Genomic DNA, 22,029 nt, shown 5'->3' on the forward strand with positions numbered 1-22,029 from the left:
AAAGCTGGACCCAAAGATTTGCTAATGAAAAACGAAGGGAGGGGAAAAAAGAAGAAGAAGAAAAAAAAAAAACCCCTGAGCTCGTGGTCGACTGGAACATTTAACGGCCTTTATTAATCATGTTTAATCCGTTTGCTTTTAATTAAGAAACAGCATGTTGCTCTCCTATCTGCGCCGTGCCAGGGAGGAGATTAATTGCGGCTTAAGATAGCCCGCTCTGATTGGGGCTAATGCGTTAGCCGCTTCAGCCACCGCCCCTTTCCGCGGATACTTGTGAGGAGCCGCTGGGGTTTGGCATCATGCCAGGAGCCTGGTGTGTCTTTCACAATCGGACCGAGCCGGACTCGAACGCTGCACCTTTAATATACGCCGTCTTTAACGGAAACTATATACACTTTATTTATTTATTTATTTATTAATATTTCCCCAAAAATGAAAGTCAGATAAATAAATCACTTAAGCGTGTAAAAATATAACGTCCTTATTGCGACGGAACTCTCAGGTACCCAGGAAATAAACAATATATTTAGAGTAAAATGATTAGAAGCACATATGTAAACGTTACATGTTAATTGAACGAAACAAGGTCAGATATTTTAAGCCTTATCATTTCAGGGATCCTTTATTTATCCAGGACGAATGTAAACGTGATTAGATGAGATCAAAATATGCGCTTTTTTTTAATCAAATAAAAAGAATTAAATATTAAAAGAAAAAAAATACTTTTCTTGTATTTTTGCGCACCTTCACGGCTCCCTCGGCCTCGACGAACCAGCGCCGCAGCATGGCCTGCACCTGGCCGTCGGTCAGCTCGCTGTTAGCGCTCTGGATCTTCTTCTTCACCGTGTCCTCCAGCAGCAGCCGCCGCAGACGCCAGTAAAAGAACTGCCGTGATGTTCGCCACTCCAACACATCCTGCCGATGCAGAGCAAATTATATTATGCTGATTATCCAGTCCTCACGTTAGCTTCGAAACACGATCGTGTATTATCCTAGGAGCAGGATGACTAGAGAGAGACAGGATCCGAGTCGCCACGGCAGCGCGACGGGAATCTAAAAGAAAAGGACTCGATGACTTACAGTGATGACTCCTTTCTCCTGCATGCGTCCCGGCGTGTCGTGCAGGTCGGCGAACTGAACCGCTACTTGATGGTAGATAGGCAGCAGGAACTCCTCTCGCTCCTTCAGTTTACCCTCCAGCTCCTTACGTTCGGATACGTTCAGCTCCGGCGTGCCTGCATACACACACACACACAGCTGTACGGACTGCTGATGTAACGTGAGGATTAGCGTCGTCGCTTTGCAGGCGGATTAGCCGTACAGATGCCAATCGGCGATCGCGGTTACTTTATTTTTCTTCGTAATGTCTGACATTTATTGAGTGGTTATAAAATATCGCCACGTTTATAAGTGCTTCCGTTTTGGGCCGTCATCTGTGCGACTGAACTCATTTGAGTTAAAAGCTCTGTTTCATGTTGCTTTTCTTGTGGGAATGAAGGGTAAGGTTTAAAGTTCATCACTCATGTCAAACACATACGATTTCTGGGCTCACCGAGTTTCTCAGCCAGACCCGTGTAAATGGGATCGACACGCCTCATGGTTTTGACCAGATCCTTCTTTCTGAACTTGATCTCCACCGTCCCTTCAGGCTCCAGCACTCCACCGCTGCAGGACGGAACATCGGTTATACAACCCGTAACGTGTAGAGTCTGGCTTTATAATAAACGTCAGGCTCTTACCGGCTGTCCTTGTCTGCGTACATCTCCATATGGCGTGGGTTGATCGTGGGGTCGATCACTACCCACGATCCTCCACGGAGCTCAGCTTGAGGAGGGATGTAGACCAGCACCGGCTGCCTGTACTCCCGCAGGCCGTCCACGATGTACGCGCCGAACTTCAGCACCTGGTCGTACATGTCTACAGACGAGAGTTTGATACCACGATCGTCTTAATTCTGATCGGTTTATTTCTTGCGTTAATGCGATTGTTCTAATACATTAGCAGTAGTTTAAAAGTATGACCTATACACGGACTGGAATTGCTTGTGATCGTTGATCTGGTGACGTTTTCTAGAACAAAGTGCAGTCTATTTCACTGCGATATCACATTATTATTAGCCGACTTACGGACCTTTCATGCCACCAGAAAAGCCTCTCCAGTTGGCGAACACCATGAGAGGAAGTCCCTCGCGGTTCAGGTCCTTAATTGCCTGAGCCGTCTTAAACGCAGAGTCCGGGAACCACACCTGCCCAGCCTGCTGGATGATCTACACACACACACACACACACACACACACACAGTGAGCACAGCGAGTCCTCATGGAGCTGCAGCAGTGTGAGAGAGCTTGGGTGCAAGTCTCACTTTGGCTTCCGAGTCCAGATTAGCCGGATCTGCCGGGATGGACAGCTCTACTGTTCTCGTCTCCACGGCAACCACGCCGACCGGGATACCTCCCAACCTGGACAGATACCCCGATCATTAATAATGTTCATCAGTTGCGGGTGAAAAGATATTGGTTCTGAAAAGTCGACTTTTTTTTTCAACACTTGACTTTTTATCCATTTGTACTTACAGTAAAAGTTCTACAACATCCATGAAACTAGTTCCTGTTCTAACGACTCCAACAGTAGGTCCCTCACCGGCTTTATGCTTTCTCATTCTTTTCAAGACGGTAAAAATGTTACTTATGGTGGAAACCCGTTCCAAAGAGCGGACACTGGAGTCTCCTTTCTGAAACGGTCCATAAACCTCTTCTTACACAAAACACGTCTCATTATACTTAGTGACCCTGTGACCCGGGGCAGTACGGCATGAGCCCTGGTGAAGAACTTCTAGGCTTTTAAAGTGTGCTAATGAGAGCTGGGGGTTTCTGGACAAACGCTCTAGCCTGGAGGTACTGAGGATAAAGGTCAGTGAGGTCAGAGAGAGAGAGAGAGAGAGAGAGGAATAGCTCTGAAGAAGAGCTCAATCATTAGTACAGTGAAGTGTAGCTCACCTGGCTCTGCCCACCACCACACTCTGTGCCCACGGCTGCATGATCTCCATAAACGAGCCGAAGTCAAAGAAACCGCTCACAAACGCTCCTTTAGGGTCTGAGAGAGAGAGAGAGAGAGAGAGAGAGAGAGAGAGAGAGAGAGAGACAGACGAAGACAAATACATAACATGATAACCTTATAATGTTACACTTCCTCCTACAATATTAAAGTCCCATTTGTTGCATCGGTGAATCCTTAATTTAGCAAAATAACATGTTGTAGCTGTTTTTATTGAACGCTGCTAATTTTCCTACGTGACCCTGAACGCGCCGTCGTCCTTAGATGAGATATCACGATTTATTTTTTTCTTTGTTGATAAAAGATTTTAGTGTGACGCCAGTGTGGGATGAAGCTGTGTGTCTGGGCTCGATGTGGAATGTCTCCTGGCTGGAAAGCACAGGGCCATCCATCGCAGCCTTATCTCTGTGAACCCAGAGCCTGAACATCTTACTGCAAGTCTACAGTGATCTACTGGTGCAGTTCCTGACCCCCTCAGCCATGCGCTACGCACACACACCACTTCTATCATGACTATCTTATGTTAAAGCCAACCAATTAAACACTAGGCGGTACTGTGGTGTGTGTGTGTGTGTGTGTGTGCGTGTGTATGCTCACTCTGATTGGGTCGTCCTGCCAGCATCCACCGAGGGTCGTATGGCGCTTTTGTAGGTATGAACTCCACCAGCCGATCGATGGGGTCCTTGGCTGCCAGGAGCGGCACGGGGCTCGACGTGTTCTGGAGACACACACGCAAAAAACAAACAAATAAAATAATAATAATATAAAAAAATTAACGTAAAAAAATTCAATGCAAACTCCACACACACATAAAACCCTGGAGGTGTGATGCGAACGTGCTAACCGCTACGCCACCGTGCCCCCCCCCATTTCTCTTCTTACTATATTTTTATATATACTAAGTATATTTGTATTTTTTTTTTTAATTCTTACTGATCCGTGTATGTTTGTGTACGACAATTTCTTTCAGAACTGAACTTGTTTCGTGGTCCGCGACATTAAAATGTAGCAATAAACGGATAAACGTTTACAGCTTGTCGTCCTTTAATAAATTAAGAATAAAAAATAAAGTAGTTATTTTTAGCAGGAACCCGTTGGTTGATTCTTTTCCTAGAAAAACCGCAGACTTCGCCTTAAATGTGCGTCTGGTGCTTACAGAGTCATGTTAAACGTTAACGCTTTCCTCACGGCGTGGGCCGGAAGCTAGTACTGATTCACCCGTCAGCTGCCCGGAGCGTGAGGATTAAATTGAAGTGTGCTGTAGATGGGAGTTTTTCTCCACCTTGGGCATGTAGGAGAGCCACTGAAGCAGCGTGAAAACCCCCTCGAAGTCGTCACACACCGTTGTGTGAGTGATACCGTTGTTGTGCATGATCTGTACACCTCCGAGCTGGTTGTTAGACGTGTAAACCTCACGGCCGAGAACCTGGAGAGAGAGAGAGAGAGAGAGAGAGAGAGAGAGAGAGAGAAGCATGTAAGGAACAGACAGAATGCCGTTCTGAGCTTTTCAACTTTCCTGAGCAACACACAACAATCCTTGCTATTTGAAAATGTAGATGTGCTAATTACACAAACCAAACAGCAATCTCACAAGTCACAGATGAGAGAATCTGATTAGAAAGGAAAAAAAAACTAATAAATAAATAAATAAATAAATAAATAAAACGCCGAAAAAACAAAACAGAAGCGGTCCTACGGCGTCACCCTGCTGCACTCCGTGGCCTGAATTTACTGACGCAATTAAAGCGTGAGCAAATTAAATCGCCCTTATCTGCCGGGGCAGCGCGGGAATGATTTATGCATGCGAGCAAACAATTATGACTGGCGTTTTGTGTATGAGAGACGAAAATGGGTTCGGCTGCGTCAATTAATGTGCAGCGGGTCAGAAAGGAGGAAAACGATTATAGAATATATTTTCAACCCCCGCGTTTCTGGGTCAGAACAATTCCAGATGTAGATGTTTGTCCGTTCTTTGTTTTATTTCTGTGACGGGGGATGTTTTCCGTATATAAATATTTTTATTCGTGAATGTTTTTTTCCCTCTTTTGCGTGTTTCTAACATGATTTGAATCTTTTTTTATTTATTTTTTGTATGTATATGTAAGTTGCACCTTATTAAAAACATCACCTTGTAGTACTACATCAACGTACAGTATAGTGTGTCCGGTATAGCATTTGTGCTGCTGCCATACGATTGGTTGATTGGAAAATTGCCCGTTCTGGTCGTTCGGAAGAAATTCAGGACACACACACACACACACACACACACACACCTTGTTGAGAGCTCCGGCTCCCGTGAGGATAATGTGCGAGTTCTCCACCTGGATGGTCCTCTGGCCGAGACGCACCAGGTATGCGCCGATCCCGATGGCTCTGCACGTCACCTGAGCGACACGACGGCACACACACACGCTACATTAACACCAAAATCACAATGATCATATAAATATCAGAATTACTAACAAACTAATTAACACCAGCTCCAATTACAGCTACAGGCTTCCTGCTGAAGATACAAAATGTTGTTGTTACTAATACTGAACTTAAAGGGCAGGTGAGTGATCGAAAAAAAATCTAGAATATTTGACAACGGTGTTGAATTTCATGTCTACAAAACACATTAACACCAAAAATGAGGGAAAACGAGAAGTTTTTCAGTTCGATTTAAATCGGTTGTTTTTAATTATTAAAGCTTTTTTAAATTGTGTCATATTAACCAACTATATTGATATGTGTGTGTGTGTGTGTGTGTGTGTGTGTTTCTCCTGTACCAGATTCATGGTGATGATCTCTTCATAAGCGAGTGAAGATTCTCCAGCTATCATCCCTGAGCCCCTCAGGTTCTCTACGCCCAAACCTTCCTCCTTACCGATGATGTCAGTGATCTTATACCTGCACACACACACACACACACACACACACACACACACACACACAAACAAATTAAACCCCTGAAGATACAACCACCAAGAAAATAAATAAAGCCTAACTGTGCACACACCTCGACTCCCCTTCGTCCTCCACATGCTCACAGTGCACCGAGTTCAGCGCAGAGACCTTCTTGTAATCCTGAGGTGTGAGGTACAGGTACTTAAATCCCTGCAAGAAAAAAAAACACCCACCCATGTGTGAAGTTCTCTGTGTATTTTATGTCACTGTAGAAAAGGCCTTCTATGCTCCTGAGCAGCTAGCATGACGAATCCTGACGTCACTGATCGTAAACATCGTGCTGTGTTTTATCACCTTGTACGGGTCGGCTGGATCCTGCCAGGCCACGTGGAACATGTGTCTGATCTCCTCCGCCAGGCCGATACGGGCGCCGCTGTTTGCGGCGATGTAGACACGTGGGATTCCGCTCTCACGCGCCATCTCCGACGCCTGCTGGAACAGGACGTCCTCCTGCGGCCCGAACGATCCGATCTTGTGCGTGATGTCGTTGCTGATCACGATGATGTCACGGCCTGCGGGGTACTCGGGGGTCCGGAGCGTCATCCGCCATGCCACCATGCCGATCTACAGTAACAGAATTTGCTTTTAGTGCACACGAATCGGCAAGGATTTCATTTTGCAAGATCATCTAAGACCATCAGACCTCGTTGCCACCGGGCAGGCGGTTCATCTGCACCAGCTGTCCCTGTGAGTCCAGCACCAGCTCAGTGGACGTGAGGAGCTCAGAGGGCAGGGGGCATTTGGGCAGGTGAGCATACGCATCCATAGACTGCCACAGCTTTTTTAGTGCCTGGGGGAATGACAGAAAGGCACAGGGGGTGGGGGTTGGGGGGAATTAATTAATTGATTGATTAATTAATTAATTAATTCACAGTCTCAATCCAATGCTCACAAAAACAATTTCCTAAATGAAAGACATTCATTTTATTATAACTTATTATTATTATTATTATTATTTATTTTCTGCACCTTTAATGGTTCGTTATTGTTATTTGATGATGGATTTACATCAGTATCGTTGTTGTTGCTGAGCGTACCTGTCTGAACATCTCGGGCAGGTCGTAGACGTAGGTGGTGCCGAGGCTCTGGGCCTGGAAGCGTTTGGACTGCAGCAGGTCTTTGGTGACGTACGGCGTGTTGATGAGCATGCCATGAAGAGGCCCCTGCTTGTCTCCGTACGCCTGGAACATGATCTGCAATTTAAAAAAAAAAGTAAAAAGAGTAAGTTATAAATATTACTAATAATGATTAAAAGGATAAACTGACCATTATTACAATTTATTCATTCTTTTATTTCCTACTTTTATTTTGGTTTACTCGTTTTATTTTTTTTTTATTTGTTACTTACTCTTTATTTATAGACCGTTTAGATAAATAATAATAATAAAAAATACATACAGGAATAAAGTTTACGTTTAATAACTAAAATAAGATTAGAAACGAATGCGTGAAAATCGTTTAAACAGGCAAGCAAACAAAAAAAAAGTATCGGTTACAATAATCTCAAGAGAATGTAGGAATATTTAGGAACAATAACAACTAACATTGTTAAAGGAGCTGTTTGTAAAACATGAGGAGACCTACCTCGTCTGCTGTAGAGAGAAAAATATGAGGAAATCCTGACAAAAGCCTTTTAATGATGTACAAACTACAAGAGAACACCAGAACAGCCTAGAGCTAAACACCCACAAAACTGTGGAGATGATAGCGGACTTTAGGAAAGACCCCTCAACACTACTCCCCCTCACAATATCCAACAGCCCCGTGTCATCTGTGGAGACCTTCAAGTTTCCGTGCACTACCATTTCCCTACCAAGCCCTGAAATGGGAGTGCAACATAAACTCCATCATCAAAAAGGCCCAGCAGAGGATGTACTTTCTACGTCAGTTAAGGAAATATGGTGCTGTTCTACACTTCAGTCATAGAATCTGTCCTGCACACATCCATCACCATCTGGTTTGGTGCAGCAACTAAACAGGACAGGAACAAACTGCATTGCACAGTAAAAATAGCAGAAAAAATAATTGCCGCCCCTCTGCCCACTCCCCACGACTTGTACGATACAAGAACCAGTAACCGGGCAGTAAAAATCACTACTGACCCTTCACACCCTGGACACAACCTCTTTCAGCTCCTCCCTTCTCTCAGGCACTACAGAACTTTGTTTACCAAAACTGCCAGACACAGGAACGGTTTCTTTCCCCAGGCCCCTTATCACCCTGATTAACAACTCACCATAACTATATTCCCTGCTTCATATCTATAAGTACTGCATTATCAGAACCGTCGGTCATCACATCGTCCGTATACGTCACACACACTACCGCCTCTGTATATTGTACAAAAGCAAAATATTGCACAATACTGTTATTTGCACTACCGTGCACTTCTCACACTTTATGTACATAACTGATCTGTCATATATTCTGTATTCATATTTAATACTCAACCTGTCTATAGTGTATCACATCGTCTGCATTGTCTTGTCTTGTGTAGTATCGTGTTATTTATGTCTGTTCTTTTGAGAGTCACAAACAGCTGGAACCAAATACGTTGTGTGTGTCAACACACGGCCAATAAACCTGATTCTGATTCTGATTCGGATCTATTTTTATTGACTTACTATGCTTATAGCTGAACTATAGTTGTTTTTTTTTTTGGTGATATTGTGGAACAGAGTAAAAAAATATTAAATTAAGTGTGTGTGTGTGTGTGTGTGTGTGAGAGAGATATGTGTGAGCCCCACCTGGCGGTCATTGGGCCCCACCTGTCCCGTGCGAGAGTCCGTGACCTCCTTGTACAGACTGATGTCCAGGTAGTAGCCGCTCTCGTTGGTCAGGAAGAGGCGGATGGGGATCTGCTTGCCTGTGGGCGTGAGCCGTATGTTGATCTTCAGCTCGGCCTGGAGCACGCGGAGCTTCCACAGCCGACTGCCATAACGCATCACCATGGAGCGCACCGACTCCTCAATCTAACACACACACACACACACACATTGTTTCAGTCTTAGAGCGGACTCTCGCTTCCATGTGAGAAAAACACACAATGCTGAATTCCTGAGTAGAACCTTTGAGGGATCCATGATGACGGTGGGGACGAAGTTGAGGAAGATGTGGTTGCAGTCTGTGCGGACTGTGGTGTTGTTGAAGGCTACCTCCAGCTCGTCCATGGCTTCCAGGAGCAGCCTCTCGGCCTCGTTGTGCAGGTATTCGAAAGAGGCTTCCTAAAGAGCGTGACACGTAGAAAACAAACAAACAGACAAACAAACAAAAACAACAAACTGCTTAGAATACCACAATAATATGGTTAAGTCTAGAAAAGACACGGACCCTTTGAACCAGACTGCGATAGACAACTTTCGGTTACCTTGGTGACGAGGTCTGAGTGGCGGATGATGGCGCGGACGAAGAAGCGGTAGTCTGTGACCTCTGTGCCCACCTCGACTCGGGCGGCGCCCAGGTACAGGTGCATCTTGTGGTTGGCACACGGGATGGCAGTGAGCGCAAAGTTACGCATGCGGTTCAGTTCTAGCTGGAAGGCCAGAGCCGGCTCTAGGTGCCTGTAGATGCGGTCCTCTTCAAACTGAACACACACACACACATACAACGTACACACACACACACACACACACACACACACACACATACAATGTACACACAACACAAGATCGTCAAAAACAATCAACTTTCCTAGAAAAAAAGAGATCTGGAGAACAGAGTATGAAATGAGATGTTTTAAATTTGGAGTGTACAAGAGCAGAACGGGGTGCGATCCGACCAAACACACCGCACACCCCCCTCCCCCCTCCCCCCAGGGCGCTAATAGCAGGCTAGATTTAGTAAATGTAGGTAATCACAGCTAGCTAATGGACGTCATCTCTCTCAAATGGGCGAAATAATTAAAAAGTTCATTAAAGTAATGAGCTTTGGTGGAACCATTTTAGAAAACTATCACAGTCAGGAAGAGCCATTATCAACCATGATTGAGAGGCTATCAGAGAGAGAGAGAGAGAGAGAGAGAGAGAGAGAGAGAGAGAGACTTCCTCTTTTTCGACCAAAACCAGAATTAGTTGTGTTCTACAAGAATGGCTTTAGATTGAAAAAGAAAAAGAACCTCGCAGGTAAACCCAGGACCCAGCGCAGCCACTGACGATATCTATCTCTACTTTTTCCTCATTTATTGCTTCCTCTTACATTTTCATCCCTTCCTTGTTCTCCCCTTTCTCCATCCCTATTTCTTTGTCTTTTCCTACTTATTGTCTGTCCATCTTTCCTTGCTTATCCTTCTTCCTCCTTTCTTCCTTCCTTATTTTTATTATTTCCTTCCTCTATCCTTTACATTCTGTGCTCTCTTTCTTTTGCTTTGTCTTTCCTACAATCTTTTCTTGTTCTTTCTCTCTGCCTGTTCTTCCTTCCTTAGTCCCTCCTTTTCTTTCTTTCTTTCTTTATATACATACATATACACACATACACCCCTTCTTTCCTTCTCCTTATTTCCTTCCATTTTTCCTTCCTCTCTCTTTAACTGTCTTTCTCCTCGTCACGTCTGCCCTTCATTTCCGCCCTCCTTTCTGTCTTGCAACATTTCTTTTTGCTTTCTTCCCATCTTTCTTTCCTTTTGGTTCTTCTGTGCTTCCTTCCAACATTTTTCTCCTTCGTTCCTGTTATTTATTTATTACCCTTTTATTTCCTTCTTCTGGAGGTTTTACTGATTTACTGAATTCTGAGAAATCTTTATCTATGAAGAACACATTTAATGATTTATTAAATAGAAATAAATAATATATATTTATTAAATAGAAATAGCAGCCCATATAGCTACACCACTCATTTTTATACACCAGGCTTTACGTTTGTGGTTAAAAGAAAGCAGATATTTAACATCACTCACCTTGTCTCTTGCCCGGAAAGTGAAAAACTTTGGGAACTCCCTCTGTGTAAGAAAAACCAAAACCTTTGTTAACTGCGCTGCTTTCCCCCCACAACAGACCCAAAAACATTCAGGGATTTGTCCACAAACTTCAAGTCAAACCGTTTGGCGAATCAGTCAACTGTGATCAGCTCAAGCTGCAATTACGCGTTAAGAAGAAAATCTGTTCTCTTGCATAAAAATCACACAGAAATACTCACATGGAACCTCTGGTCCACCTCACAGTTGATCTGTTTCCTGAAATCCTGTTAGTAATGGTGTCGAGACAGCGAAGGGATGGAGAGAAAGAAAGTAAGAAAGAAACATGCAGTGGAACAGCTAGATTTGAGTCTGGATTAAAGATCAGGTTTCCGTCTGGACATCATTATGCATTGCCATTTTTTTTTTTCCTGGATTGTTTTAGTAAAAAAAAAAGCTCGGCACGGATAAGTAAAACGGGATGGCGGGAAAAAAAAATACAGGAAAAAAAAATCGTAAGCCGTGAAAACGTAATTCTTACCTTTTGAGCCACAAGGAAGGTGAGCCGCCGGATGCCGTGTTCAAACAGCACTGATTTCTGAAAAGCAAAGATTCCAGTCAGTAATTTTGTCTTAAATGACGCACTGCACACTATACACATAAGCGGCTAGTGTATGAATGTACCCGGTGTAACTAGAGTCTGACGTGGGGTTTACCTTGGACTGGGTGAACTCCCGGAACATGGCGGCCAGACCGTCGTCGTCGATGTCACTGTCGGTCTTAATAGCGACGTTCAGAATGTGGATGGGTTCGTCCAGCGCGCTCTGCATACAAACAGCACACTTTTCTAAACACGCCGTAAGAATTTCTGAATATTTACCCATTACTAAGATCATAAACGAGTTAATAAACATTTTACACAACTTTTAATAATTTTTTTACTGTTTCTTAATCTCAAAAACTATCAACAGGCTTAATGAGAGTGTGTGTGTGCCCTGCGATGGGTTGGCACTCCAAGGGTCCAGGGTGTATCCTGCCTTTGTGCCCAATGATGCCTGAGATAGGCACAGGCTCCCCGTGACCCGAGAATAGTTCAGATAAGTGGTAGAAAATGAATGAATTAATGAATGAATCAACAGGCTTCGAATATAAACAAGACAAAGTTGGATTTTATTCTAAAGAAATCCAACACAAAGCCCACCCTCTAATTTTACCTTTATGGTGAAGTTTTCTGCATTTTATGGAAGGAAGCTATCAACCTTTCAGCTGCTCACCTTGTTGTCTTCCTCTCCATACAGTACAGGGTTTCCTCCCTCGGGGAAGGAGGGGCTGGTGGGTGGAGAGTCCGAGAAACAGATAAGGACGTCATTGATGTTTCTGAAAAAGGAAAAAAAATAAAATAAAATGTGCTATTAAGATAATATATTAGGTGTAGTATTTTATGTGAAAAGTGTTTCGGGTTTGAATGAATATATCAAACACACAAAATAAAATTAATCACCTGGTGAATTCCTGGAAGGAGCGGAAGGACACCATGGCTCCCATACGCTGACACGGCGGCGTGAAGGAGGTGTCCAGAAGCACGTCACTCACGCTGGCCACGTGTACCATGCCATAGTGGTTCAGGTTGGATGCGAAGGACATTCTAAGAGCACAAAACACCCCGACATACACACACACACACACACACGCTCACAATCAGTTTAACAAACCCTGTAAGAAGCCCCTGCATCCTAAAAGATAGCTTTGCGTCCTTCAGAGCTGCTTCAGCTTGCAATACATAAAGTCTCAAATAGTACTGAAAGCAACTCCGAAGAAAGCAAATGAAATGTATTAAAAGAAATGGAATAAATGCTCCACATTCACCACAAAGACGGACAAGAAAACAAACCAAAACTCTGGAAGTTAGTCAAAATGGCACCCAGAAAATTCATCAACCTTATAGCCCATGAGCCATGAACCTTATTCACCAAAGAGACGCCCTAATACCTCATCATCACCCTACATTAACGGACTGTTTTGTTAAAGAACGATCTCAGATGTTAGGCCGTTAAGGCTATGCTCAAAATTTCAGACGGTGTTAGCACGTTTAGCGGTGTTGAATGCAGCATCCTTTTACTGCACTCAACAGTACTGACGATTTGAAAAGTTCTAACTTTTCATGTTCTACCTGTCCACAAGGTCATTAGATGTAGCTGTGCTAGCCGTAGATTTGTCACTGCTTGTCCTGGCAGTGCCAGCATCACTGGCTCTACGGCTAGCTGCTCTAGCTTTAGATTTGCTGTCCGGTAGCGGTGAAGAAAGTTTCCTAAGAGAACATTGGCACACAATCACACACACACTCTCAGCAAGGGGCATGTCCCAATTAAATTCAATAATTAAGACACTTAATTCGAACCCAGCGTGATGTCTGGACTGTATTAAACACGTAAACAACAATAAGCCATGCTAAATTAGTTTTGGATTCTAAAAATCACCCCAGACAGGCTTAATTTTTTAATATTTTTTTTACACAGTAGATTCACACAAACACACACACACACACAGCGTATATGTGTACTCGAAAAGTAGCATGGTCAAACTTTGGTCTTAAATTAAAAACATTAACCTCAAATAGAGCCGTGTGCACCCTATTTACACACACACACACACACACACACACACACACACACACACACTCACACACTCACACACACACACACACACACACCAATCTATTCTTTCTGTGAATCAACATTTTCTGCTACCAGCTCACACATTGTGACATTTTTCAATATAGAGCTAAAAAAAAAGCTAGCTGATGACTGAAGCCATCGTGTTAGTTAGCAAGTTGACGGTGAATGTAAATGCTGAATGAGAGCAAACGGCAAAAAATAGGCAACTAGCTAACATAAGAACTCCTGACAGGATTTCTGTCATGTTCAAAAAGTTTCAGGCCGTACTGCTAAATGTCAGCTAGCTAACAAGCTAAAATGACAGGATTTCTGTCATATCCATTAACACTGACAATATTTACTGTTAAAGCTAGCCAGCTAGTTAAAATAAACTATCCTGACAGGATTTGTCAGACATATTCTTACATGTTTAGAATATTAACTGCTAAAGCTATAACAAGTGAAAAAGACAGGATTTCTGACATGATTTCTGTCATATTAATAAGCATTCGGAATATTTTAAGCTAGTCGTCTACTCAACATAAGCTGTTCAGTCAGGAATTCTGTCATATTCAAAAAACATTTAGATTTACTGCTAAAACTAGACAGCTGGCTAAAAAGTAAAAAAGATTTCTGTCATATTCATAAACATTCAGAATATTTACTGATAAAAATAGCCAGCTACTTATCATGAGCTAACTTGAAAGCATTTCTAAGTTACAGTATATTTATAATAATGTTCAGTTAGTCAGCTAGGTAATATAAACTAAGCAGACATTATTTCTGTGAGGATTTCTAAATCATATTCATAATATTTACTGCTAAATCTATCCAGCCACATAAGCTAACCTGACAGGATTTCTAAGAGGATCTGTAGGACATTCATAACTGTTCAAAATATTTAATGTTAAACCTAGCTAACAGGCTAAAATGAGCTCCCCTGACAGGATTTCTGACATTTTTGTATCTGTACTACTAAGACTATGTTAACATGAGCTAATCTGACATGATTTCCAAGTTATATTCATAAACATTCGGTATATTTAATGTTAAAGGTAGTCGGTTAGTGAACATGAGGTAATCAGGCAGGTTTGGGGGATTTTTAAATGTGCTAGCAAATCATTCACCATTCCAAACTTAAACAAACAAACAAACAAACAAAAAATGTGGGTTGCTTGTATCAATATGAGTCTATAGGAGAAGATGCCAAGGTGTCTGGCCATGTTTCTTTTTGAGACTACAACTACTGGCGACAGAGTGCTAGAAAAATTGCTTGACAGTAGAAGGAATATGTACTGTACCTGCTTAGAGTGGGGATGTTCCCTCTGCAATCAAATAACATTATTGATTATTGATCGGTTAGTGTCAGGCAAAGAGGGACAGGAAGCGGTCTCGAGGGCTATATGGTGTGACTTTAATTACCGCTTAAAACATTTTACATATTTCTTTATTAGTTAAGAAGAAAAGATAACAATGGTTTAACAACGAACTCCTCCTTTAAACGTCCTAAAAATCACCAAACCATCAGAGACCACTTCCTCGTCCCTCGCACACACATGCAACATTCACGGCATTTCAAGATTTGAACAGTGTTGATTTGAAAGAGTCAGAAAGTCAAGGGTGAGGCATGCGGTGAAATAAAACGTGTCTGAGTTTACGTTTACAAACTGGCAGCCATTTTGATTTCGGCTGCGTTGTAATGCATTCGAGCCATGTGAGTGAAGCCAGGGAGTGGGGGTGGTTAAGCGTAGCCATTCCGAGCCAATGTGCTGAGCATGCACAAATCGTAGATGCAGATTTAAAAAAATAATTTTTTAAAAATATAAAATAATTGAGAACACCACAATTTAAGTGCTTTCCCTCATAAAAATGAATTAGACACACTATGAGGTCAGTGATAGACTGCATATATCTTAATGCTGGAGGCAGTGCTTAGCTTATGTTATTCCTGGGCTATTCGCCTTGTCCGTTTATTCTTATCCTAACCAACGTGTCAACAGAAAGGTGGAATGGAGTAAGGGGAGATAGAGGTGGCATTTTAGGGATTGAATGCATGATCTTGGGGCACCTGTTGGGATGCGACGTGGGCAGCATGAACTGGAACTCCACGATGCAGGTGTTGTCCTTCAGCTGCCGGTGTTGGACGCTGTTGAGCTCGTATGCTATGTACGCTCTCCGAACATACACCTGAGAAAGAATTTAAAAAATAATAAAATCATACTTTGTTCACAAAAAAAAAAAAAAAAGTGATGTCATGTTTGAGGACCTCCACATACCTCTAGAGCAGCCATTCGGACCACCTGGTTGCTGTGGTAGAAGAAGTTGGGCAACACGTCAAAGATGGACGTCTCGGACAGAATGAGTTTCTAAGTAATGAAAAACAGAAGGTGGGGGGGAAATGATAACGTGATATCAAATTAATCAACTCAAGAATTTGCTCATAGATTATTCAATGACTTAGAAAATACTAACTCAATTCTTGGCTTGACATCAAAATTATTAGTACATATAAAACAGAATTTATAAAAAATAGACCCCCGAAAACTCGTTTAATGTTCCTTCGAGAATTGTATTAGAGTTTTGTCTATGGAGTCAACGATAAATGAAATAAATATAATAGATTCCGAAATTCTGGAAGAAAAGTTCCACAAGTGGACCAGCAGATGGCGGCACATTGGAACGGTTTAAGTTTTCACAATTCCAAATGTGTACCTGTAGGTTCTCGATGCAGAACTGATGGCCGTACATGTCGATGGCAGAGAGGAAAATGGACTCCACCTGGTTGTGGCGCAGTTCGTATGAAGGCAGGTGAGACGCGATCAGCACCTTAAAATAAAAGTAGAACTCTTGTAGAACTGATTTTAGCAGTTTTTCACAGCTTTGGTGAAATCGGTTCTGTGTGTGTGTGTGTGTGTGTGTACCTGGCGGGCACGCAGTGCCACTTTGGCGTTGGTGGTCTTGCTGAGCTGTGTGAGCTCTGTAAGGATGGCCATGAGCTCATCGGTCAGTGTGGGGTCCCGCCCACACAACTGATCCTAACGACAGACATTAGGAGAGAAATAAAAGAGAGAATCGACTCATGTCTATACTCAATGTCTGTGTGTGTGTGTGTGTGTGTGTGTGTGTGGATGTGAGGAATATACTCACGATCAGCATGGTGACCAGAGAGTTCTTCTTGGTGACTTGTGCATGGGAGAAAATGTAGTTAAGCACGTTGGCCATGTCACCTTTGTTCTCTTCACGCAATGCGAACACGCACTTGTCATAGTGACCTGAAAACACAAATACACACAGGGTAGACTGATGGGATGCAAACGAGATCCATGCAACACTTTAAGAGATGTGGTCAAGAATATTCATAGAGTGTTTCCGTACGAGTTTGATTATTCAATACGGAATCGATGTTTCATTTATGTTTGCTTGACTGAGGGGAAAAAAAAAAAAAAAAACAGAGCTGGAATGAGAGACCGAAATCTCACCGTGCTGAAACTGCACCTCCACCTTCAAGTACTGCCTGAGTAAATCCATCACTACTGCCCTCATGTGGCCACGGATACCGCTGCGATACCTGTGGACGCAGAATCAACAGTGGTTGTGCTTTAAGATGGTACTTTTCCAAACAGAAGTACTGGTTTTGATTAACAAAGATTATGAGTTATTTCGAGTGTGTTGTTACTGACTTCTGGACGAGCTGCACGATGCTCTGCGTGTTCATGAAGAAGACCTCGCGCTCCGACTTCCTGTTCAGCGTGGCAGCGTGGCTGTCCAGGATGTTGGCAATCTGAAAAGAAAAGCAGGAAAAACAACAATTCATTATGTTATGTAATTAAATACATTAAGTGATACATTATGTTTGTGTGTGTGTGTACCTGTTGGCTGGGGAACTGGCAGAGCACAGAGGTGATGTTACTTGCGTACTGCGCCATCTCCTTCTTGATGGACTTCTCTACGGCGGGCGGGATTCGACCCGACACACTAGTCATGATGTCCTGCAGCTCCAGCAGAGGCAGTGACGGATCCCGCAGGGTCTTCATTAGCCGCTCCACCCACTCCTTGAGCTGAGGACACACACACAGAGAATAAGAGCTTGAGAGAGTGAGTGAAAGAGACAGAGTGTGTGTGTGTGTGATAGAGAGAGTGAGAGAGTAAGTGAATGATACACAGTGTTAAACAGACTGACACTGTGATAGGTGTGTGTGTGTGTGTGTGTGTGTGTGTGTGTGTGTGTGTGTGTGTGTGTGTGTGCGTGTACGTTTGTTACTTTGGCACTGAAGAAGGGCTCGGGCAGACAAAAGCCGTTCATGATGTGCACCAGGTGGTCGAGAGTGTTGTGGAAGACTCTATGGAGTTTTTCCCCTCTGAGAGCCACGGACTGAACGATAGGCAACGCTCCGGTATGCAGCTCCGCCTAGACCACACACACACACACACAAATCAGATGTACACCTTCCTATGTCAGTTTGAGTCCCAACATATCCTAATTCTACCAAGAAGTCACTTTTCTGAAGAGCAGAGCATAAGATCCATATAATGAGCCTAATCTCACACTCGGTCATGTGACAATCAGCGACTCAAATGTTGTAAAAGTTTACCTGCTGCACTCTGCTGGGATCGTCCAGCTGCAGTTTGGCTATAACGCAGCCTGGCTCCAGTACGGCCCCTGCTCGCTTTACATAGTGAATACATCCTGATTCTGCGGCAGTTAGTGTCATCACCATCTTCATCACCTGGTGCGCACACACACACACACAATTATCCAACATCATCACTGCATCAAAGTTCATCACTATTAAAGCAGCAGTAAATAACTTTTAGTGCTTCACCCATCATTCAAGAGGCGTCCCAAGTTTGGTATTTTGTACTCAAACGTACCTCGATTTCAGCGTAGCACTGGCCTGAGAATACATGGTCGCCATCCTCCACAGAGTACTGGATGAGTTTCCCTGCAGATGGAGAGCGCAGCAGCGACGGGTCGTTCTCCTTCTCGAACACACACGTCTTATTACCGATGGTGATGCGATACCTACAAGACCAGAGAACACGCACTGAAAACACACATCTACAGCGAGCAGGGTTGTGAAAATGTCTCAAAATCCTGATACCCCAGCCCAAAGAGTCGCTAATGTAACAGTCGCACCGGTCCACCTCCTCCTTCATGTATGTGGTGTAGCTGCTCCCGTCGTAGGACAGCAGCAGGCCGCCGTCGCTGAGCCGGTGCACGTCCACCTCCACTGACGAGTTGTTCATGATGAGCACGTAGGAGTTCGGAGACTGACGGGTCACTTTCAGTACGTACTTCATGCCCTCGTAGATGAGATCGGTGTCGACTGTGTTCAGGAGAGTGTGTGCTGCTAATACCTGACCCCTGAAGAGAGAAAGGATGGAAGAGAGTGAGGAAAAAGTAGGAGGGGAAAAAGGGCGAGAAGGCAGCATGGAAAGGAACAACAAAGTGAGGAAAGAATGATGAAATAATAGAAGTTGAGAAGGACAGAAAAAAGGATGGACGTGGCAAAAGTTGAAACAGCTGAAACACGGCGCACATTTGTAAAAGTCCTTAGGATTAGGTCTCACCTCTCGAGAGAATGCAGGAAGTTGGACACGCTGTTCCTGAAGTTTACATCCGCTATGTGCAGCGCACCGCTCACTATCCCCAGGATGGTGTCCGGACGCTCCGCCTGCATTTTCTCTGAGATGAGTCGGTCCAGCCAGCCGGTGTCAATGCTGTTGTGCTGGAAGCTTTCAGTCTCCAGCAGTTTGATCAGATATTCCACTGTGGTCCTGAAGTCTCCTCTGATCGAGAGCTCCTTCAGAGCCACCACCATGTTCCTGATGGGGGAAAAAACCCCAAGATGTTAAATGTACGTCGTACTACCTACGTTACACACGGACAGAGTTATACACGGTTATTAAAGTGTACATACGAGATGGCTTCTTCGCGGTTCTCCCCCCAGGAGAAGCAGTGGCCGAACTGCGAGTCTGCGAACTCGTGCAGTCCTCCGGCAGCAGCCACGCTGAAGTAACCCCACACATTCTTATTGCTGCGGAAGTTCAGCTCCTGTACCGTGCCCGAGCTCGGCTTAAAACCCTGAGACAAACATACGCGTTTCCTTGTATCCAGATACAGTCCTTGAATATAGATATTGTAATAAATAAAATCAATATCTACACACACACACACACACCTCATCTGGGTTCTCACTGGTGATGCGAGCTGCGATAACGTGTCCTCGTGGCAAGGGTGAGGTAAAGAGTGCCTCAAACTCGATGGGGGAGTCACCCCATGGCTGCACGCCATACAGCATGCGGATGTCTTTGATGCGGTACAGAGGGATGCCCATGGCAATCTGACACACACACACACACACACACACACACACACACACACACACACACACAAACACACACGTTAACGCTCAGAGTTCGACCACGTAAATATAAGGCCAGTTACAGTAATGTTTACCAGAGTGTTACAGCAATGTTTTCCAGAGTGTCTCAGAGTGTGTGTGTAAGAGCATTAACCCTTCCCCCAGACACACTGGCCCGAGAGCACGGTGTCCCACACTGTAGCCTCGCTGACCTACATGCACCACAATACAGTGTGTGTGTGTGTGTGTGTTTGAGCAAACGAGCCCTTGTGAATACTATTGCAAAACAGTGATAACGCACACATGTACAGACACACAACCGCCTTAAATGTACACTTAGACATTATTACACAGAACAAAGCAACTCACACACACATACACACACACACACACACACACACACACACACACACACACACACACACACACACACACACACTCTTACACACCTGCAGCTGGGCCGCAGGCAGGTTCACGTCAGCCACCATCTCGGTGCAGGGATGTTCCACCTGCAGACGCGGGTTCAGCTCCAGGAAGTAAAAACTGCCGTCCTGACTGTAAAGATACTCGACTGTCCCTGCGCTGACGTAGCCCACCATCTTAGCCAGTTTCACTGCACACTGAGACACACACATGACACACACATGTGACAAATCCCTAGCATACACGTAATGATACGACACATTTTTCACAACTATGACTATTTAATTAGGACTAAATTTCTTTTTTTTTTTTACCCGCTCCATGTTCTCGAAGACGTCGGGGGTGGCGATGGTGGCTGGCGCCTCCTCGATGATCTTCTGGTGTCTGCGCTGAACAGAGCAGTCTCTGCCGAACAGTGAGATGGCGTTGCCGTACTGATCGGCCAGGATCTGTACCTCCAGATGCCGGGCGTGCTTGGCAAGCTGCATGACGAAGATGGGCGACCCCGGAACTTCCGTTTGCACCTGAGGGGGCAGAAAGTCTTTTAAAATGTACTGGTCTGTTAAACATGAACACGATGATGATTTGTCATTACAATGAAGTTACTGTTACTCCCCAAAGCTCATTATTTTTCCAACCACAGAATGTCAACACAAAGTGTTTTATTCCTCTTCGGTCTCAAGAGTTCCAAAAATATTAAAATAAAAACTTTTGAACAGCAGACCTGTCTGAAGAGATTGGGGAAGTCGTCTGCGCTGTTGACCTTGCGGATGCCTTTCCCTCCTCCGCCCTCTGAAGCCTTGATCATCACAGGGTATCCCACCTTCTCTGCAGCCTGTCAGGCAGAACACGTGACTTAGATACTGTATGTTAACACTGAGCAAGAACTGGCCACGCGCCGTCGTGAGCGTAGCTGTTACCTTAAGCCCGGCCTCCACGTCCTGGATGCAGCCCTGCTCGTAGAGCTCGCTGGGTACGTTGATGATTCGCTTCTTCTTTTCATTTTCCGACCATTCGACTGTTAATCCTGTTTCCGTAAATCCATAATGATTACTGTTAGCATTTTGTCTACGGTCTGTAAAAATTCTGAACATTTTGAGGGTTTATATACGGACTCAACCCAAGCCTCGGCCCGAGCAAACGTAATGTTTTAACCTGCGATCTTAACATTTTGTGGTTGTATATGAACTCGGCCCAAACTAATTTAGCATTTAGGGTTACATACTGTAGACTCAGCCCAAGGTACTTTAAAATGTTGACGTTTTTCATGGACGTGGCCCAAAACTACAGTACATTAAGGTTTTCGGGGCTTTACATAGACTCCGGCAAAGCATTCTGAACATTTTAGTAGTTTCCGTTTAGCCCGGTGTGAACCAACAGACCTGATCCACTCCACGGTAGAGTGGGAATGCCTGCCGTCTGAGCCACAACAGAAGATGCGATCTTGTCTCCCAGAGCCCACATTGCCTGACTGGGAGGACCTGAAAAAAAAAAAAAAAATCTATTCACAAGAATTTAATCTACATTGCTGGGGAATGAGCTGGAAATGTTAAGGAGACGGACCCATGAATGCGATGCCGTTCTTGTGCAGGAGTTCTGGGAGTTTGGGGTTTTCAGAGGCGTGACCCCATCCGGCCCACACCGCCTGTCAATGACACGAGATTCATACGATCGCTAAGCAACCTGATAACAATAAT

The 22,029-nt window shown here is 44.1% G+C and overlaps 1 protein-coding gene across 16 annotated transcripts in view; it reads right to left on the reverse strand.

Annotated features, from left to right (window-relative positions):
- acaca (acetyl-CoA carboxylase alpha) overlaps nt 1–22,029 on the reverse strand; it is a 28,863-nt gene that overhangs the window by 2,606 nt on the left and 4,228 nt on the right. For 2 of the 16 annotated variants that reach the window (XM_047809651.1, XM_047809650.1), the window contains exons 6-51: nt 21,896–21,977; nt 21,715–21,813; nt 21,253–21,359; nt 21,057–21,167; nt 20,647–20,856; nt 20,359–20,529; nt 19,727–19,888; nt 19,466–19,629; nt 19,116–19,370; nt 18,682–18,909; nt 18,417–18,567; nt 18,137–18,271; nt 17,806–17,952; nt 17,414–17,602; nt 17,225–17,325; nt 17,024–17,112; nt 16,692–16,816; nt 16,466–16,579; nt 16,257–16,370; nt 15,821–15,910; nt 15,613–15,731; nt 14,846–14,869; nt 12,392–12,535; nt 12,165–12,267; nt 11,607–11,714; nt 11,432–11,488; nt 11,133–11,177; nt 10,894–10,935; nt 9,370–9,585; nt 9,071–9,226; nt 8,771–8,974; nt 7,040–7,195; nt 6,646–6,792; nt 6,297–6,566; nt 6,055–6,152; nt 5,825–5,945; nt 5,327–5,437; nt 4,336–4,479; nt 3,651–3,771; nt 2,996–3,092; nt 2,362–2,458; nt 2,131–2,266; nt 1,740–1,917; nt 1,553–1,665; nt 1,081–1,235; nt 745–915 (exon numbers count right to left, since the gene is read on the reverse strand). In XM_047809651.1, the coding sequence (XP_047665607.1) occupies nt 745–915; nt 1,081–1,235; nt 1,553–1,665; nt 1,740–1,917; nt 2,131–2,266; nt 2,362–2,458; nt 2,996–3,092; nt 3,651–3,771; nt 4,336–4,479; nt 5,327–5,437; nt 5,825–5,945; nt 6,055–6,152; nt 6,297–6,566; nt 6,646–6,792; nt 7,040–7,195; nt 8,771–8,974; nt 9,071–9,226; nt 9,370–9,585; nt 10,894–10,935; nt 11,133–11,177; nt 11,432–11,488; nt 11,607–11,714; nt 12,165–12,267; nt 12,392–12,535; nt 14,846–14,869; nt 15,613–15,731; nt 15,821–15,910; nt 16,257–16,370; nt 16,466–16,579; nt 16,692–16,816; nt 17,024–17,112; nt 17,225–17,325; nt 17,414–17,602; nt 17,806–17,952; nt 18,137–18,271; nt 18,417–18,567; nt 18,682–18,909; nt 19,116–19,370; nt 19,466–19,629; nt 19,727–19,888; nt 20,359–20,529; nt 20,647–20,856; nt 21,057–21,167; nt 21,253–21,359; nt 21,715–21,813; nt 21,896–21,977 (6,177 nt within the window). Of the gene's footprint in view, nt 1–723; nt 916–1,080; nt 1,236–1,552; nt 1,666–1,739; nt 1,918–2,130; nt 2,267–2,361; nt 2,459–2,995; nt 3,093–3,650; nt 3,772–4,335; nt 4,480–5,326; nt 5,438–5,824; nt 5,946–6,054; nt 6,153–6,296; nt 6,567–6,645; nt 6,793–7,039; nt 7,196–8,749; nt 8,975–9,070; nt 9,227–9,369; nt 9,586–10,893; nt 10,936–11,132; nt 11,178–11,431; nt 11,489–11,606; nt 11,715–12,164; nt 12,268–12,391; nt 12,536–13,060; nt 13,199–14,845; nt 14,870–15,612; nt 15,732–15,820; nt 15,911–16,256; nt 16,371–16,465; nt 16,580–16,691; nt 16,817–17,023; nt 17,113–17,224; nt 17,326–17,413; nt 17,603–17,796; nt 17,953–18,136; nt 18,272–18,416; nt 18,568–18,681; nt 18,910–19,115; nt 19,371–19,465; nt 19,630–19,726; nt 19,889–20,358; nt 20,530–20,646; nt 20,857–21,056; nt 21,168–21,252; nt 21,360–21,714; nt 21,814–21,895; nt 21,978–22,029 lie in introns of all 16 variants that reach the window. The other 14 variants (XM_047809654.1, XM_047809653.1, XM_047809642.1 and 11 more) reach the window with 13 other exon arrangements.

This window comes from Tachysurus fulvidraco, chromosome 26 (assembly GCF_022655615.1).
Source record: "Tachysurus fulvidraco isolate hzauxx_2018 chromosome 26, HZAU_PFXX_2.0, whole genome shotgun sequence".
Taxonomy (NCBI): Eukaryota; Metazoa; Chordata; class Actinopteri; order Siluriformes; family Bagridae; genus Tachysurus; species Tachysurus fulvidraco.